General features: G+C 38.5%; 1 protein-coding gene across 3 annotated transcripts in view; it reads left to right on the plus strand.

Annotated features, from left to right (window-relative positions):
* The window catches only part of FBXL2 (F-box and leucine rich repeat protein 2), a 149,554-nt gene that overhangs the window by 94,913 nt on the left and 34,525 nt on the right, over positions 1–20,116 (plus strand). For 2 of the 3 annotated variants that reach the window (XM_059390637.1, XM_059390636.1), the window contains exons 6-9: positions 18,624–18,692; positions 18,793–18,888; positions 19,085–19,211; positions 19,353–19,427. In XM_059390637.1, coding sequence (XP_059246620.1) covers positions 18,624–18,692; positions 18,793–18,888; positions 19,085–19,211; positions 19,353–19,427 — 367 coding nt within the window. Of the gene's footprint in view, positions 1–18,623; positions 18,693–18,773; positions 18,889–19,084; positions 19,212–19,352; positions 19,428–20,116 lie in introns of all 3 variants that reach the window. The other variant, XM_059390638.1, reaches the window with a different exon arrangement.

A 20,116-nucleotide genomic window follows, 5' to 3' on the forward strand; every position in this document is an offset into this window, starting at 1 on the left:
GGGGTGGCAATCCTTATATCAAACAAATTAGGTTTTAAACCAAAGACTATAATAAGAAATGAGGAAGGACACTATATCATACTTAAAGAGTCTGTCCAGTAAGATCTAACAATTTTAAATATCTATGCCACTAACATGGGAGCAGCCAATTATGTAAGACAATTAATGACAAAATCAAAGAAACACAATGACAGTAATACAACCCCCTCAATGAAATGGGCAGGTCATTTAAGCAAAAGATCAACAAGGAAATAAAGGCTTTAAATGACACAGTGGACTAGATGGGCATCACAGATATATTTAGAACATTCCATCAAAGCAACAGAATACACATTCTTCTCTAGTGTGCAAATGACATTCTCCAGAGTAGATCACATTCTGGGTCACAAATCAGGTCTCACCCAGAACCAATACATTTGGAACATTCCCTGCATATTTTCAGACCATAATGCTTTGAAACTAGAATTCAGTCACAAGAGAAAAGTTGAAAAGAATGCAAATACATGGAAGCTAAAGAGCATCCTATAAAAGAATGAATGGGTCAACTAGAAAATGAATGAAGAATTTTTTGAAAGTTCATGGAAAACAAATGAAAATGAAAACACAACTCAAAAATTCTTGGGACACAGTGAAGGCAGCCATGAGAAGAAAGTATATAGTGACACAAGCCTTTCTCAAGAAACAAGAAAGAGGGGATTCAGGCAGTTGGGAGAGAATAAATGAAACAAGGGATCAGGAGGGAGACAAACCATAAAAGACTCTTAGTCTCACAAAACAAACTGAGGCTTGCTAGTGGGTAGGGGAGTAGGGATATGGTGGCTGGGTTATGGACATTGGGGAGGGCATAGGCCATGGTGAGTGCTTTGAAATGTGTAAGCTTGATGATTCACAGACCTGTAGCCCTGGGGCAAATAACACAGTATATGTTAATTTAAAAAAAGAAAAGAAAGAAAGAAACAAGAAAGGGCTCAAATACAAAACCTAACTCTACACCTAAAGAAATTGGAGAAAGAACAGCATACAAATCTGAAACCCAGCAGGAGAAGAGAAATAATACAAATTAGAGCAGAAATCAATGAAATAGGAACCAAAAGAACAGTAGAAAGATCAGCAAAATTGGAGCTTGTTCTTTGAAAGAATTAATGAGATTGATAAACCCCTAGCCAGACTTATTAAAAAGAAAAGAGAAAGGACCCAAATTAATGAAATCATGAATGAAAGAGGAGAGATCACAACCAACACCAAAGAAATACAAACAGCTGTAAGAACATATTATGAGCAACTATACACCAGCAAATTGGACAATCTGGAAAAAATTGAGGCATTTATAGAGACATACAAACTGCCAAAACTGAACCAGGAAGAAATAGAAAACCTGGACAGACCCATAACCAGTAAAGAGATTGAAGCAGTCATCAAAAATCCCCCCCCCCCAAAAAAAAGAGCCGAGGGCCAGACAGCTTCCCAGGGGAGAAGTAGCAGACTGAGATAACATCAGATGGCAAACATCAAAGAAGAATTAGTACTTATTCTCCTGAAACTGTTGTAAAAAAATCAGAAATGGAAGGAAAACTTCCAAATTCATTTCATGAGGCCAGCATTACCTTGATCCCCAAATCAGACAAAGACCACATCAAAAAGGAGAATTATATACCAATATCCCTGATGGACACAGATGCAAAAATGCTCACCAAACTACTAGCTAAGGGACCCAACTGTATATTAGATTATTCACCACGACCAAGTAGGATTCATTCCAGGGCTTCAAGTTTGGTTCAACATCGGCAAATCAGTCCATGTGAGAAAATACGTTAATAAAGGATATGATACTCTCAATAAATGCTGAAAAAGCATTTGACAAAGGACAGCATCCTTTCTTGATCAAAACTCTTCAAAATGTAAGGTTAGAGGGTACACATATCACTCAATATCATAAAAGCCATCTATTAAAAACCCACAGTGAATATAATTCTCAATTCCCCTAAGGTCAGGAACATGGCAGGGCTATCCACTATCACCACTACTATGCAACGTAGTACTAGAAGTCCTAGCCTCTGCAGTCAGACAACAAGAAGAAACTAAATGCATCCAAGTTAACAGAGAAGTCAAACTCTCACTCTTTGCAGATGATATGATACTTTATGTGGAAAACCCAAAAGACTCCACTCCAAATCTGCTAGAACTTGTACAAGAATTCAGTAAACCATCAGGATATAAAATCAATGCACAGAAAACAGTTGGCATTTCTATACACCAACAACAAGACAGTAGAAAGAAATTAAGGAATCAATCCCATTTACATTTGCACCCCAAACCATAAGATACCTCAGAATAAACCTAACCAAAGAGGCAAGGAATCTGGACTCAGAAAACTATAAAGTACTCATGAAAGAAATTGAGGAAGGGGGAGAGTCAAGATGGCGGAGAAGTAGCAGACTGAGATAACATCAGGTGGCAGGAGTTCAGCTAGATAGTTATCAAACCATTCTGAACATCTACAAACCCAACAGGAGATCAAAGAGAAGGAGAGCAGCAATTCTAGAAACAGAAAATTGACCACTTTCTGAAAGGTAGGATGTTCAGAGAAGTGAATCCAAAGTGACAGGAAGATAGAACGTGGTGGGGAGGGGCCAGCTCTAGCAACCAGTGGAGCAACAGAGCACAAAATTTGAACTTTTAAAAGTCTGCTCCACTGAGGGACATTGCTCCAGCGGCTAAGCAGGGGTCCCTTCACAGGGAGACTGTGGTCTCAGATCCTGCGGGGTCACAGAAGGATCGGGATGTCTGAGTGTAGCAGAGCTCTCAAGTTTCAGAGCGGGGAAGCTGACTACAGAGATAGAGCCGAGGATTGAGCTGTCAGCTCGGGGTTACCTTAAACTGATCCACAGCACAGTCGCCCCTCTTTGAGCAGGGACCCCGCAAGTGGCAGATCCAGGGAGACCCACCTTCCTTTGCCAGAAGAGCAGAGCGGCAGGATCTGCTGGGTTTGGAGACTCCAAACGGGGCTGTGTGCCAGAGACAGAAATGTTCAGTCACAGGCCTGGTGAGCTCACAGCGCAGCCGGAAACCAGGGAGATAGGAGTGATTGAGCGCTTTCTCTGAGGGCGCACTGAGGAGTGGGGCCCGACCTCTTGGTTCCTCTGGGCTGAAGATTGGGAGGCCGCCATTTTCATTCCAGTCCTCCAGAACTCTACAGAAAGCATTCAGGGAACAAAAACTCCCAAGAGTGAAACTGAGCAGATTACCTAGCCAAGACCCTGGCAAGTGTGGTGCAATTCCGCTTCAGGCAAAGACATTTGAGAATCACTGTAACAGGCCCTTCCCCCTAGAAGATCAGCAAGAAATCCTGCCAAGACCAAGCTCACTGACCAAGGATAACAACAGAATCCCAAGGAAGGGAAAGCAAAGCATGGATTCATGGCTTTCTCCCCATGATTCTTTAGCCTTGCAAAATTAATTAAATTTTTAATTTTTTTTCTTATTTTAATTTTTTAAACTTATCCTCTTTCAACGTTTTTAAACTAGTTTATCTTAACAATACCTTTCTTTAAAAAGACTCTTTTAAAATCCTCATTATTAGAGTCATTTTATTCCTTTATTGTATCTAACTTTAAATTTTGTATACATATAGGATTTTTTCTTCTAAAAAATTTTGGGATATAATGTCTTCTAATAGATCAAAATATACCCTCAATCTAGCACAGGGCTTTGTTCTAGTCTCCAGCCTGAGCAAATTCTCTCCACTTTCTTTTTCTTTTTCCAACCAATTTATCAATTCCTTTTTTAGAATTTTTTAAAATTTTCATCTTTACAGTCATATTCCATTCCTTCATCATGTTTACCCTTCTTTTTGTATATATGTTTTTCTTTCTTTAAATTTTTGGAAGGTAGTGTCTTCTAAGAGACCAAAATTACACCCAAAATCTAGTGGGTGGCTATGTTTTTTCATCAGTCTAACATATATATATATATTTTTTTTCTTTTTACCATGTCCGCCCCACCCCTGATTTGGGGTCTCTTCTGATTTGCTTAGGGTACATTTTTCTGGGGTCTTTGCCACTCTTTTAGTATTTTATTCTTTCATTCATATATTCTTATCTGGATAAAATGACAAGGTGGAAAAACTCACCACAATAAAAGAACAAGAGGCAGTACTGAAGGCTAGGGACCTAATCAATGCAGACTTTGGTAATATGTCAGATCTAGAGTTCAAAATGACAATTCTCAAGGTGCCAACTCGGTTCCAAAAAGGCATGGAAGATATTAGAGAAACCCTGTCTGGAGAAATAAAAGAACTAAAGTCTACCAAGCTGAAATTTTAAAAAGCTATTAATGAGGTGCAACAAAAAATGGAGGCTCTAACTGGTGGGATAAATGAGGCAGAAGAGAGAATTAGTGATATAGAAGACCAAATGATTGAGAATAAAGAAGCTGAGCAAAAGAGAGACAACTACTGGACTATGAAGGGAGAATTCAAGAGATAAGTGATACCATAAGACAAAAAAATTAGAATAATTGGGATCCCAGAAGAAGAAGAAGAAGTGGGGGGCAGAAGGTATATTGGATCAAATTATTGTAGAGAATTTCCCTAATATGGCAAAGGGAACAAACATCAAAATCCAGGAGGCACAGAGATCCCCCTCAAAATTAATAAAAATAGGTCCACACTCCACATCTAATAGTGAAACTTACCAGCTTAGTGACAAAGAGAAAATCCTGAAAGCAGCCCAGGACAAGAAGTCTAACATACAATGGTAAAAATATTAGATTGGCAGCAGACTTATCCACAGAGACCTGGCAGACCAGAAAGAACTGGCATGATATATTCAGAGCACTAAACAAGAAAAACATGCAGCCAAGAATACTATATCCAGCTAGGCTATCATTGAAAATAGGGAAGATAAAAAGCCTCCAGGACAAACAAAACCAAAAAGAATTTGTAAACACCAAACCAGCCCTAAGGGAAATACTAAAAGGGGTCCTCTAAGCAAAGAGAGAGCCTTAAAGTTGTAGACCAGAAACAGAGACAATGTACAGTAACAGCCACCATACAGGCAATACAGTGGCACTAAATTCATATCGTTCAGTAGTAACCCTGAATACAAATGGGCTAAATGCCCCAATCAAAAGGCACAGGGTTTCAGAATGGATAAAAAAAACAAAACCCATCAATATGCCGTCTACAAGAAACTCATTTTAGACCCAAAGATACCTCCAGATTTAAAGTGAGGGAGTGGAAAACAATTCACCATGCTAAAGGACATCAAAAGAAAGCTGGGGTGGCAATATTTACATCAGATCAATTAGATTTTAAACCAAAGACTATAATAAGAGATGAGGTAGGACACTATAACATACTCAAAGGGCCTGTCCAACAAGAAGATCTATCAATTTTTAATATCTATACCCCTAACATGGGAGCAGCCAACTATATAAACCAATTAATAGGAAAATCAAAGAAACACATCAACAATAATATAATAATAGTAGGGGACTTTAACACCCACCTCACTAAAATGGACAGATTGTCCAAGAAAAAAGATCACAAGGAAATAAAGGCCTTAAATGACACACTGGACCAGATGGAGATCATAGATGTATTCAGAACGTTCCATCCCAAAGCAACAGAATACACATTCTTCTCTAGTGCACATGGGACATTCTCCAGAATAGATCACATCTTGGGTCACAAATCAGGTCTCATCCAGTACCAAAAGACTGGGATCATCATCCCCTGCATATTTTTAGAACACAATGCTCTGAAGCTAGAATTCAATCACAAGAGGAAAGTTGGAAGGAATGCAAATACATGGAGGCTAAAGAGCATCCTACTAAAGAATGGGTCAACCAGGAGATTAAAGAAGAATTGAAAAATGTCATGGAAACAAATGGTAATGAAAACACAACTGTTCAAAATCTCTGGGACACTGCAAAGGCAGTCCTGAGAGGAAAGTATATAGCGATGCAAGCCTTTCTCAAGAAATAAGAAAGGTCTCAAGTACACAACCTAACCCTACACCTATAGGAGCTGAAGAACAACAAAGAAAGCCTAAACCCCACAGGAGAAGAGAAATAATAAAGATCAGAGCAGAAATCAATGAAATAGAAACCAAAAAATCAGTAGAACAAATCAACAAAACTAGGAGCTTGTTCTTTGAAAGAATTAATAAGATTGACAAACCCCTGGCCAGACTTACCAAAAAGAAAAGAGAAAGGACCCAAATTAATGAAATCATGAATGAAAGAGGAGCGATCACAACCAACACCAAAGAAATACAAACAATTATAAGAACATATTATGAGCAACTATATGCCAGCAAATTGGACAATCTGGAAGATATGGACGCATTCCTAGAGACATACAAACTACCAAAACTGAACCAGGAAGAAATAGAAAATCTGAACAGATCCATAGCCAGTAAGGAGATTGAAGCAGTCATCAAAAATCTCCCAAAAAAACAAGAGCCCATTGCCAGATGGCTTTCCAGGGAACTCTACCAAACATTTAAAGAAGAATTAATACTTATTCTCCTGAAACTGTTGCAAAAAATTGAAATGGAAGGTTTTCCTTCCATTTTCCTCCAAACTCATTTTATGAGGCCAGCAGTACCTTGATCCCAAAACCAGACAAAGACCCCATAAAAAAAGGAATTACAGACCAGTATCCTTGATGAACACAGATGCAAAAATGCTCACCAAACTACTAGCTAAGGGATCCAACAGTACATTGAAAAGATTATTCACCATGACCAAGTAGGATTCATTCCAGGGCTTCAAGTTTGGTTCAACATCGGCAAATCAGTCCATGTGAGAAAAATAAGTTAATAAAGGATATGATACTCTCAATAAATGCTGAAAAAGCATTTGACAAAGGACAGCATCCTTTCTTGATCAAAACTCTTCAAAATGTAAGGTTAGAGGGTATACATATCACTCAATATCATAAAAGCCATCTATGAAAAACCCACAGTGAATATAATTCTCAATTCCCCTAAGGTCAGGAACATGGCAGGGCTATCCACTATCACCACTACTATGCAACGTAATACTAGAAGTCCTAGCCTCTGCAGTCAGACAACAAGAAGAAACTAAATGCATCCAAGTTAACAGAGAAGTCAAACTCTCACTCTTTGCAGATGATATGATATTTTATGTGGAAAACCCAAAAGACTCCACTCCAAATCTGCTAGAACTTGTACAGGAATTCAGCAAACCGTCAGGATATAAAATCAATGCACAGAAACCAGTTGCATTTCTGTACATCAACAACAAGACAAAAGAAAGAGAAATTAAGGAATTGATCCCATTTACATTTGCATCCAAAACCATAAGATACCTAGGAATAAACCTAACCAAAGAGGCAAAGAATCTGGTCTCAGAAAACTGTAAAGTACTCATGAAATTGAAGAAGCCACAAAGAAATGGAAAATCATTCCATGCTCATGGATTAGAAGAACAAATATTGTGAAAATGTCTATGCTACCTAAAGCAATGTGCATATTTAATGCAATCCCTATCAAAATACCGTCAATTTTTTTTCAAAGAAATGAAACAAGTAATCCTAAAATTTATATGGAACCAGAAAAGACCCCAAATAGCCAGAGGAATGTTGAAAAAGAAAGCCAAAGCTGGAGGCATCACAATTCCAGACTTCAAGCTCTATTACAAAGCTGTCATCATCAAGACAGTATGGTACTGGCACAAAAACAGACACATAAATCAGTGGAACACAATAGAAAGCCCAGAAATAGACCCTCAACTCTATGGTCAACTAATTTTCATTAAAGCAGAAAAGAATGTCCAATGGAAAAAAGACAGTCTCTTCAACAAATGGTGTTGGGAAAATTGGACAGCTGCATGCAGAAAAATGAAACTGGACCATTTCCTTACACTGCACACGAAAATAGATTCAAAATGGATGAAGGACCTCAATGTGAGAAAGGAATCCATCAAAATCTTTGAGGAGAACACAGGCAGCAACCTCTTCGACCTCAGCCATGGCAATTTCTTCCTAAAAATATCGCCAAAGGAAAGGGAAGCAAGGGCAAAAGTGAACTATTGGGACTTCATCAAGATCAAAAGCTTTTGCACAGCAAAGAAAAGAGTCAATAAAACCAAAAGACAACTGACAGAATGGGAGAAGATACTTGCAAACGACATATCAGATAAAGGACTAGTATCCAAAAAATCTATAAAGATCTTATCAAACTCAACACCCAAAGAACGAATAATCCAATCAAGAAATGGACATTGTTAAAATGTCTGTACTGCCTAGAGAAATCTATACTTTCAGTGCCATTCTGATCAAAATTTCACCAGCATTTTTCAAAGAGCTGGAGCAAACAACCCTAAAATTTGTATGGAATCAGAAGAGACCCCGAATTGCTAAGGAAATGTTGAAAAAAAAAACAAACTGGGGGCACCACGTTGCCTGATTTCAAGCTTTACTACAAAGCTATGATCACCAAGACAGCATGGTACTGCCATAAAAACAGACACATAGACCAGTGGAACAGAGTAGAGGGCCCAGATGTGGACCATCAACTCTATGGTCAAATAATCTTCGGCAAAGCAGGAAAAAATATACAATGGAAAAAAGACAGTCTCTTCAATAAATGGTGCTGGGAAAATTGGACAGGTATGTGTAGAAGAATGAAACTCAACCATTCTCTTACACCGTACACAAAGATAAACTCAAAATGGATAAAAGACCTCAAAGTGAGACAGGAATCCATCAGAATCCTAGAGGAGAACATAGGCAGTAACCTGTTCGATATCAGCCACAGCAACTTCTTTCAAGATATGTCTCCAAAGGCAAAGGAAACAAAAGCGAAAATGAATTTTGGGGACTTCATCAAAATCAAAAGCTTCTGCACAGCAAAGGAAACAGTCAACAAAACAAAGAGGCAACCCATAGAATGGGAGAAGATATTCGTAAATGACAATACAGACAAAGGGCTGATATCCAGAAGACATGAACAGACACTTCTCCAGTGAGGACATACAAATGGCTAACAGACACATGAAAAAATATTCATCATCAGTAGCCATCAGGGAGATTCAAATCAAAACCACATTGAGATACCACCTTATACCAGTTAGAATGGCCAAAATTAACAAGACAGAAAACAACTTGTGTTGGAGAAGATGTGGAGAAAGGGAAACCCTCTTACACTGTTGGTGGGAATGCAAGTTGGTACAGCCACTTTGGAAAACAGTGTGGATATTCCTTAAGAAATGAAAAATAGAGCTTCCCTATGACCCTACAATTGCACTACTGGGTATTTACCCCAAAGATACAGATGTAGTGAAAAGAAGGGCCATCTGTACCCCAATGTTCATACAGCAATGGCCACAGACATCAAACTGTGAAAAGAACCAAGATGCGCTTCAGCAGATGAATGGATATGGTCCATATATACAATGGAGTATTATGCCTCCATCAGAAAGGATGAATACCCAACTTTTGTATCAACATGGACGGGACTGGAAGAGATTATGCTGAATGAAATAAGTCAAGCAGAGAGAGTCAATGATCATATGGTTTCACTTATTTGTGGAGCATAAGAAATAACATGGAGGACATGGGGAGAAGGAGAGGAGAAGGGAGTTGGGGGAAATGGAGGGAGAGATGAACCATGAGAGACTATGGACTCTGAAAAACAATCTGAGGGTTTTAGAAGGGATGGGGGTGGGAGGTTGGGTGAACCTGGTGGTGGGTATAATTATGGAGGGCCCTATTACATGGAACACTTGGTGTGGTACATAAATAATGAATTCTGGAACACTAAAAAGAATTTTAAAAAAATAGGAAAGGGGGGAAAAGCATTTAAAAAAGAAAGAAATGGGCTGAGGACATGAACAGACATTTCTGCAAAGAAGACATCCAGATGGCCAACAGACAAATGAGAAAGTACTCCACATCACTTGCCATCAGGGAAATACAAATCAAAACCACAATGAGATACCATCTCACACCAGTCAGAATGGCTAAAATTAGCAAGTCAGGAATTGACAGATGCTGGCGAGGATATGAAGAAAGGGGATCCCTCCTCCAGTGTTGGTGGGAATGTAAGCTGGTGCAGCCACTCTGGAAAACAGCATGGAGGTTCCTCAAATAGTTGAAAATAGAGCTACCTTACGACCCAGCAATTGCACTACTGGGTATTTACCCTAAAGATACAAATGTAGTAATCCAAAGGGGCATGTACACCCAAATGTTTATAGCAGCAATGTCCACAATAGCCAAACTATGGAAAGAAGCTAGATGTCCATCAACTGATGAATGGATAAAGAAGAAGTGGTCTCTATATATGTACAATGGAATACTATGCAACCATCAAAAGAAATGAAATCTTGCCATTTGCAACAACATGGATGGAACTAGAGGGTATTATGCTGAGTGAAATAAGTCAATTAGAGAAAGACAGTTATCATCTGCTCTCCCTGATATGAGGAATTTGAGAGGCAAAGTGGGGAAACAAGATGGGATCGGGAGGGAAACAAACCATAAGAGATTCTTAATCTTACAAAACAAACTGAGGGTTGCTGGGAGGAGGGAGGTATGGAGAAGATGGCTGGGTTATGGACATTGGGGAGGATATTTTCTATGGTGAGTGCTGTGAAGTGTGTAAGCCTGATGATTCACAGACCTTGACCCCTGGGTCAAATAATACATTATAGGTTAATAAAAAATAATGTTAGCCATTTAAAAAAAAGGAAATTGAGGAAGATACAAAGAAATGGAAAATCATTCCATGCTCATGAATTGGAAGAACAAATATTGTGAAAATGTATATGCTACCTAAAGCAATCTGCACATTTAATGCAATCCCTATCAAAATACCATCAACTTTTTTCACTAGAAATGGAACAAATAATCCTAAAATTTATATGGAACCAGAAAAGACCCTGAATAGCCATAGGAATGTTGAAAAAGAAAACCAAAGCTGGTGGCATCACAATTCCAGACTTCAAGCTCTATTACAAAGCTGTCATCATCGAGACAGTATGGTACTGGCACAATAACAGACACGTAGATCAATGGAACAGAGTAGAGAGCCCAGAAATGGACCCTCAACTCTATGGTCAACTAATCTTCTACAAAGCAGGAACAAATGTCCAGTCAAAAAAAAAGACAGTCTCTTCAACAAATGGTGTTGGGAAAATTGGACAGCCACGTGCAGTAGAATGAAACTGGACCATTTCCTTACACCACACACAAAAATAGACTCAAAATGGATGAAAGACCTAAGTGTGAGACAGGAATCCATCCAGTTCCTTGGGAAGAACCCAGGAAGCAACCTCTTTGACCTCAGGCACAGCAACTTCTTCCTAGAAATAACATCAAAGGTAAGCAACAGGAAAAATGTACTATTGGGACTTCATCAAGATCAAAAGCTTTTGCACAGCAAAGGAAACAGTCAACAAAACCTAAAGACAACCAACATAATGGGAGAAGATATTTGCAAATGCCATATCAGATAAAGGGCTAGTATCCAAAGTCTATAAAAAAAAAACTTATCAAACTCAACATCCAAAGAATCTAGTCAAAAAATGGGCAGAAGACATGAACAGACATTTCTGCAAAGATGATATCCAAATGACCAACAGACACATGAAAAAGTGCTTTACATCACTCAGCATCAGGGAAATACAACTCAAAACCTCAATGAGATACCACTTCACACCAGTCAGAATGGCTAAAATTAACAAGTCAGGAATTGACAAATGTTGGCAAGGATGAAGAGAAAGGGGAACCCTCTTCCAGTGTTGGTGGGAAATCAAGCTGGTGCAGCCACTCTGGAAAACAGAATGGAAGTTCCTCAAAAAGTTGAAAATATAGCTACCTATGACCCAGCGATTGCAAACTGGGTATTTACTTCAGTGATAGAAATGTAGTGATCTGAAGGGGCACATGAGCCCGAATGTTTATAGCAACAGTGTTCACCATAGCCAAACTATGAGAAGAGCCTAGATGTCCTTCAGCAGATGAATGGATAATGAAGATGTGGTATATATATACACACAATGGAATATTATGCAGCCATCAAAAAAACCAAAGACAAATCTTGCCATTTGCAATGACATGGATGGAAGTAGAAGCTATTAGGCTAAGTCAGTCTTTATGTGGGCTAATTTTTTTAAAAAGGACATATATTCTTATCTTGGCAATTGGTATAAAGCCATATATAGTAGCAAAAATATCCTGAGAGGCTAAGAATATTAGTGGTTTACCGTAATTTTTATAGTAGAAATCTATATTAGTATCTTATACATTTTTTTAAGAGAATGTATGCATGCAAGAGAGCAGTGAAGGGGCCGAGGGAGAGAGAGAATCTTAAACAGTGCAGAGCCCAATGCAGGGCTCAGTCTCACAACCCTGAGATCATTACCTGAGCAAAAATCAAGAGTCAGACACTTAACCGACTGAGCCACCCAGTCACCCTGTTATTTTATACATTTTTAATATGTGAAACCAGATTACTATGTGAAATAATGGTAAGTATAATTAGTTTATTGAGCCCTACTCCACCAGGCACTGATCTCTAGGGAATGGAGATACAGCAGTAATCAATAGACTAAAATCGCAATACTAACGGATCCCACATGTATATTGCTGCATCATTATATCTGAAGCCTGGTTTTATTGATATATAATTGAGATACAATAAACTGTATATTTTTAAAGTGTACAATTTGGTAATTTTTGTACATGTATATACCCATAAAACCAACATTATAATCAAGATAATGAACATACCCATGTGAAAGTTTCTTCATGTGCCTTAATAACCCCTCCCTTCCTCCTTCCCGTCTCTCCCCCATTGTGAGGCAACCACTGATCTGCTTTCTGTCACTATAGGTTAGTTTAAATTTTTAAAAATTTTTTATGTAATTGTACAGTGTGTACTCCTTTTCTCCTGGCCTCTTTCATTCAATATAATTGTTTTGAGATCCATCCATGTTGTTTGTGTATCAATAGTTCATTCTTTTTTATTGCTGAATAGTAGTCCATTGTATGGTATACTACCATTTATTCATTTATCATTTGCAGCCATTACATATAAAGCTGCTAAGAACATTTGTATACAAGGTTTTGTGTGCCATGTGTTTTCATTTCTCTTGAGAAAATACCTAGGAGTGGAATGGCTAGATCGTTTGGTAGGTGTGTGTTTAACTTTTTAAAACTTTCAAACTATTTCCCAAAAGGATTATACCATATTATATTCCCACTAGAAGTGTATGGTACTTCCAGCTCCTCCATATCCTTGTCAACACTTGGTAGGTCCGTCTCTTTTAGTGTTTCTAATAGATAAATGTAGTAGCATCTCATTTTGGTTTTAATTTTTATTTCTAACAATTAGTGCTGTTGAGCAACTTTTTGTGTACTTTTGCTATCTGCATATTTTCTTTGCTGAAATATCTGTTCAAATGTGGGGGTTTTGACTCTTTTTTTTTTTAATTAGATTTTTTTTTTCTTACCACTGAATTTTGAGTTATATACTGCATACAAGTCCTTGATCAGATTTGCGGGGTTTTTTTTAAAGATTTTATTTATTTATTTGACAGAGAGAGATCACAGTAGACAGAGAGGAAGGCAGAGAGAGAGGGAAGCAGGCTCCCTGCTGAGCAGAGAGCCCGATGCAGGACTCAATCCCAGGACCCCAAGATCATGACCTGAGCCGAAGGCAGCGGCTTAACCCACTGAGCCACCCAGGCGCCCAGATTTGCGTTTTTTAAATGTTTTCTCCCGGTCTGTGGATTATCTGTTTATTCTCATGAGGGTCTCCTGAAGAGAAGATTTTCATTTTAATGAAGTTCAACTTACCAGTTTTTTTGAATGAATCATGCTTTTGGTGAATGATACTTTTGGTGATATATGAGATCTTTGCCTAACCCAGGGACATGAAGATTTTCTCCTGAAGTATTGATTTAGTAGCATTTCACAAATTCTAATTATGTGTTTCATTTTCATTCCATTAAAAATATACACTCTTTCCCTTTGATTCCCTTTTGATTTCTTCTTTGACCCAGGGGTTATTTAGAAGCATGTTATTTTGCTTCTAAATACTTGGGCATTTTCCAGGGTTTTTTTGTTATTCATTACTAATTTAATTCCATTGTGATCAGTGAATATACTTTATATGACTTGAGTCCTTTTAATTTTATTGAAACTTGTTTTGTAGCCAAGAATATGGTCTGTCATGGTAAATGTTCATATCCATTTGAAAAGAACATGTACTCTGCTGTTGCTGGGTGAAGCGTTCTATAAATATCAATTAGATCAAGTTGAAGAAGAGTGTTGATAGTCTTTTATATCTTTGCAGATTTTTCTGACTTCTTGTTTGATCAAATATTGACAGAGTTATATTGAAATCTCTGCCTGTAATTTCAGATTTGTTTCTCCTCAGGTTATATCTTCGTGTATTTTGAAGCTCTGTTATTAGGCATATAAACCTAATAAACCTATATAAACCTAGGGTTTCTGCACCTTTTTGATGAACTGTTTTTCATTATCATATGGCCTTCTTTTATCTTTGGTTATATTCTTTGCTGTGAGGTCTACTTTGTCTGATATTATATAGATACTCCAACTTTCTTTTTTTGGCATACAATTTTCTATTCTTTTACTTTTCACCAATTTGTGTTTTATATTTAAAGTTGTTTTCTTTTAGACAATATATGGTTGGATGTTGCTTTTTTGTTGTGGTGGGGTTTTTTTGACATCTCTTTGTCCCATACATATTTTCTTTCCCTTTCTCTTTTTCTGCCTTCTTTTGGGTTGAGAATTTTTTTAGGATTCCATTTTATATCCTTTGTTTGATTAGAGCTATAAGTTATTTTGTAATTTTAATTGTTGCTCTAGAGTTTTTGTAATGTACATCTTTTGTTATAGTCTACCTTCAAGATCACTTCCGTTTTTCCTCACTCAACCTTTATGCTGTTACTATTACACATTTTAATTCTATATATAACACAAACTCCGCCACACTAGATTGGTAGTATTCTTTTTAAGATTTTATTTATTTATTTGACAGAGAGAGAGAGATAACAAGTAGGCAGAGAGGCAGGGGAAGAAGGCTTCCTGCTGAGTAGAGAGCCTGATGCCGGGCTCAATCCCAGGATCCTGAGATCATGACCTGAGCTGAAGGCAGAGGCTTAACCCACTTAGCCACCCAGGTGCCCCAGATTGTTAGTATTTTTTAATAGTTGATTATTTTAAAAGAGATTTAAATAACTAGAAAAGTGATTTATATACCCAAGTGGTTACTGTTTCCAGTATTCTTGATTCCTTTGTGTAGTATCACACTTTTTTCTACCTATAGAATGTTCCTGAATATTTCTTGTACCGCAGATGTGATTAATTCTTTCAGCCCTTCTGTATCTGGAGGGGGGGGGGGTTATCTGTCCTTCATATTTATTTCAAAAATATTTGAGGGCCACTTGGGTGGCTCAGTCATTAAGTGTCTGCCTTCAGCTCAGGTCCTGATCCCAGGGTCCTGGGATCGAGCTCTGCATCAGGCTCCCTGCTCAGCGGGAAGCCTTCTTCTCCCTCTCTCAGTGTGTCTCTGTCAAATAAATAAATAAAATCTTTCAAAAAAGTTTTTTGAAAAATATTTTTGCTTAATATAGAATTCTGTTGACAGTTTTTTCAGTATTTTAAAGATGCTTCTCCTTGGTTTTCTTGTTGTTGGCTTGCTTGCTTTCTTTCTTTCTTTCTTTCTTTCTTTTTAACCAATGAGAAATCTGTTACCCTTATTCTTCTTTCTCTGTACATAATGTATCTTTTTCTCTGGCTGCTTTTAAGATTTTTCTGTCACTGGTTTTGACCAATTCAGTTATGATATGCCTTGATGTATTTTTCTTCATATTCCTTATACTTGGAATTCTTTGTCTTGGATTTGTAGGTTTATAGTTTTCATAAACTTTGGAAAAATTTGGGCCATTACTTCAAATATTCTACCTGATCCCACCCCTGCCCAAACTCCTGTTCCTTGTCACATGTATAGTAGATTGTTTATAGTAGATTGTTTGAAGCTGTCCCACAGCTCATTTATGCTGTTCTTTTTTCTTTTCTTTTTTTTTTCTTCCTTATTTTCTTTCCATGTTTCATTTTGGATAGTTTCTATTGCTATGTTTTCAAGTTCACTAATCTATTCTTCCAAAATGTCATAAAAATCTGGGCCCTCTACTCTGTTCCACTGGTCTATGTGTCTGTTTTTATGGCACTACCATGCTGTCTTGGTGATCATAGCTTTGTAGTAAAGCTTGAAATCAGGCAACGTGGTGCCCCCAGTTTTTTTTTTCAACATTTCCTTAGCAATTCGGGGTCTCTTCTGATTCCATACAAATTTTAGGGTTGTTTGCTCCAGCTCTTTGAAAAACCCTGAAAATTTTTATCTTAGCCATTTCCTAAAAGTTTAATTGGGTCTTTAAAAATAACTCTAATGTCTCTACATAACACATTTAATAATCATAACATGTTTAATCTTTGTGTAACTTCATAGAACTATTTTCTACAGAACACAGTTATAATAACTTTTAATGTCTTTGTCTACTATTTCTAATATTTGTGTCCATTTTGGGTCAGCTTTGGTTGATTTTTTTTAAGGTTTTACTTACTTATTTACTTAAGGTTTTATTTACTTATTTACTTAACACAGAGAGAAAGAGAGCACAAGCAGGGGGAGCAGCAGGCAAAGGGAGAGGGAGAAGCAGGCTCTGTGCCGAGCAGGGAGCCTGATGAGGGGCTTGATCCCAGGACCCAGGGATCATGACCTGAGCTGAAGGCAAACACCCAACCAACTGAGCCATCCAGGCGCCCCACTTTGGTTGATTTTTCTCCTCATCATGGATATGTTTTCCTTCTTTGAATGCATGCCAATTTTTTTCTCAATGCCAAACATTCTGAATTTTATTTTGGGTGCAAACCATTTTTTTATTCCTATAGATATTATTGAGTTTTATTCTGGACACAGTTGAATTATTTGGACATAGTTCCTTTCAAATCTTTTTCTTCTTTAAATTTGTTAATTTGGACCAAAGCCATGTTTAGTTGAGCGTTAATTGTACACCTGATGCAAGGTGCTTGTTAGTGCTCTACGCAGTACCCCACAAATTGAGACTTTTTCACTGTTGATTTATGGGAATGGGCACTTTTCTGGCTATGGGTGAGCTCTGACTGTTGTTTCTTATAATACTGTTTGCTGATTCTTTCCCTGGCTTTGGGTAGTTTCCCTATATGCATGCCCTGATTAGTACTCTACTGAATTCCTGAGAGGAACACTCTGAGTTCTCTGTGCTCCAGTACTCTTCTCTGATAACTCTAATGACCTTGGTCAGATTATGGCTCCATATCTTCAACTCGGGGATTCCACCAGCCTCCAGGTCAGTTCCATAGCACCATACCAGGATAGAAGGAGCAGATAAGAGTGACACAGTTTGAGACCAGGTTTTGGAGACTGCATGGAAGAATCAGGGTTCAACACTAAAAATACATTGAAGCTGTATTTCAGGAAGAGTCAGTCCTTGCTGAATATTTTAAGGAATAAGTTCTAAGGGATGTTTAATTGTCCGCTTTTGGCCCTTCTGCCAGCCCACAAATTATTGAGGAAGTTGTTCTTCATGACTCAGTATCCTCACCAGAAAGTGGATGGTTCTTCATACTGATCAACTACTGATCCTATCAGTGGGCAAAGATAGTTTCTTCAGAAAGGCTCTTGAATAACCAAATGACAGCATGGCACAATACAAGAAAGATTCAGTCCCCTTGCTTCCAATTGATTTTTCTATAGAGAGGAAGGAACAAGGAGCCAGGCCTCCTTTCACCAGGGTGTGGGTTGAAGGAACATTATGACTGATACGTAGTTGGTCTTGGGCTTTGTTTCTCAAAGTGTAGTTCCCAGGTAGCAGCAATGGCCTCACTTGTGAATTTTTTAGAAATGCAGACCATCAGTTTGTCAAGCTGTACCATTAGAATCTACACTGTGGGGATGCCTGGGTGGCTCAGTGGGTTAGAGCCTCTGCCTTCGGCTTGGGTCATGATCTCAGGGTCCTGGGATCAAGCCGCACGTCGGGCTCTGTGCTCAGCAGGGAGCCTACTCCCCGACCCTCTGCCTACTTGTGATCTCTGTCAAATAAATAAAATCTTTAAAAAAAAAAAAAAAAAATCTGCACTGTGGGGGCGCCTGGGTGGCTCAGTGGGTTAAAGCCTCTGCCTTCAGCTCGGGTCATGATCCCAGGGTCCTGGGATCGAGCCCCGCACTGGGCTCTCTGCTCTGCAGGGAGCCTGCTTCCTCCTCTCTCTCTCTTTCTCTGCCTGCCTCTCTGCCTACTTGTGATCTCTGTCAAATAAAAATAAAATCTTAAAAAAAAAATCTGCACGATAACAAGAATCCCAGCTGTTTCATTTGCATATTAAAGTTTGAGGAGCACCAGCACCTATGGTTAAAAATAACTTATTGTACACTTGAAATTTGTCGAGAGTAAATCTCATGTTAAATGTTCTTTCCACAGTAAACTAAAATGTACAAGTTTGAGGAACACTGTTTTAAATGTGAACGGTGACACATGCCCTCTAGTGGCTGACCAGGGAGCTTTAAAATGTTTTCTCTTTTTAGGACCTTTGCACAGAACTGCAGAAACATTGAACATTTAAACCTCAATGGGTGCACCAAAATCACTGACAGGTAAGGAATGAGAATGAGTTTGGAGACTAATTGACCATCAGGAGAGTGAGGGGAGAGAAACATGGTTGAAAATATCTTTAGTGTGTCTGCTCTTTTCCAGCACATGTTATAGCCTTAGCAGATTCTGTTCCAAGCTGAAACATCTAGATCTGACCTCCTGCGTGTCCATTACAAACAGCTCCTTAAAGGGGATCAGGTAAGAGTACCTGTTGTTAGAAGAAACACCTAAACCTAAGAGCATCCTGGCACGCCTGAAACTTTCTAATGATCCCACTGGAACAACAGAGAGGTCTTCTCTATCCTTAATTGTTTGTGAGTTACTAAACTCAGACTTGGTAATGAACTATCTGTAGGATAGATTGCACATGTGTGACCGTTTCTTGTTCTCTCAGTGAGGGCTGCCGAAACCTGGAATACCTGAACCTCTCTTGGTGTGACCAGATCACGAAGGATGGCATTGAGGCACTGGTGCGAGGTTGTCGAGGCCTGAAAGCCCTGCTCCTGAGAGGCTGCACACAGGTACCAAGGGCTTGGTTGAGGTTTGTTTCTCTAACATGAGGTGTGGGCACTTCATTAGAGAACTTGCTGTTGCATTTGTCTTGGTTCGCCACTATTCCCTCACCTGGTTCCATCCCCCTTTTGTTCTCTCTGTCCACTCAGTTAGAAGATGAAGCTCTGAAACACATTCAGAATTACTGCCATGAGCTTGTGAGCCTCAACTTACAGTCCTGCTCAGTAAGTAACACACTTTTCCTGGGAGTGTCCTCCTGTGCCACGTTCCCGGAGTCTCCTGTGGGCCCCACTTTGAAGCCCCCAGGCAGGAGGGATGGTCACCACACCCTATTTTCTTATTCTGTGTCCTCATACGATCTGTCAATTTGCCACAAGATGAAAGAATAACAGTCTAAACAAGGTGGCCCATACAAAGCCACTTATATTTCCCCCTAAAAATAACATAAATTGACGTCTTTGTTTATTTTATGATAGGAATGCTATGAACTAGTCACTAAGCTGAACAAATTCATACAAGGTCTCAGTGTCTTTTATTTTTTCTTGTAAGCTGGGGATAATGACAGTGGACAAAATGAAATGATGGATGTGAAAATGCTTTGAAACATAAAGGATGTATTCAAGAGCAAGGTGTAATTTTCATCATGACATTAACATGTGAAAAACGATTATTCCATCCTCAATGCCATTGTCAGTATTGAACGTTGAAGAGAATGCTTGCTACATCCTCCTGGGCTTCTTAAGGGGAACATAAATTTTGAGAAATGTAAGAGAAATCTTTGCAGTTGGTATTCAGTGAATGAGTCATATGTCTTTAGAATCCTTGATGGTGGAAGATAGAACAGAAACTGTCATCTGGACAAATGGTACTGTTCAATATTATGGTACTCTTCATTATTAGGATCTTGTAGTGA

This window comes from Mustela nigripes, chromosome 2 (genome assembly GCF_022355385.1).
Source record: "Mustela nigripes isolate SB6536 chromosome 2, MUSNIG.SB6536, whole genome shotgun sequence".
Taxonomy (NCBI): Eukaryota; Metazoa; Chordata; class Mammalia; order Carnivora; family Mustelidae; genus Mustela; species Mustela nigripes.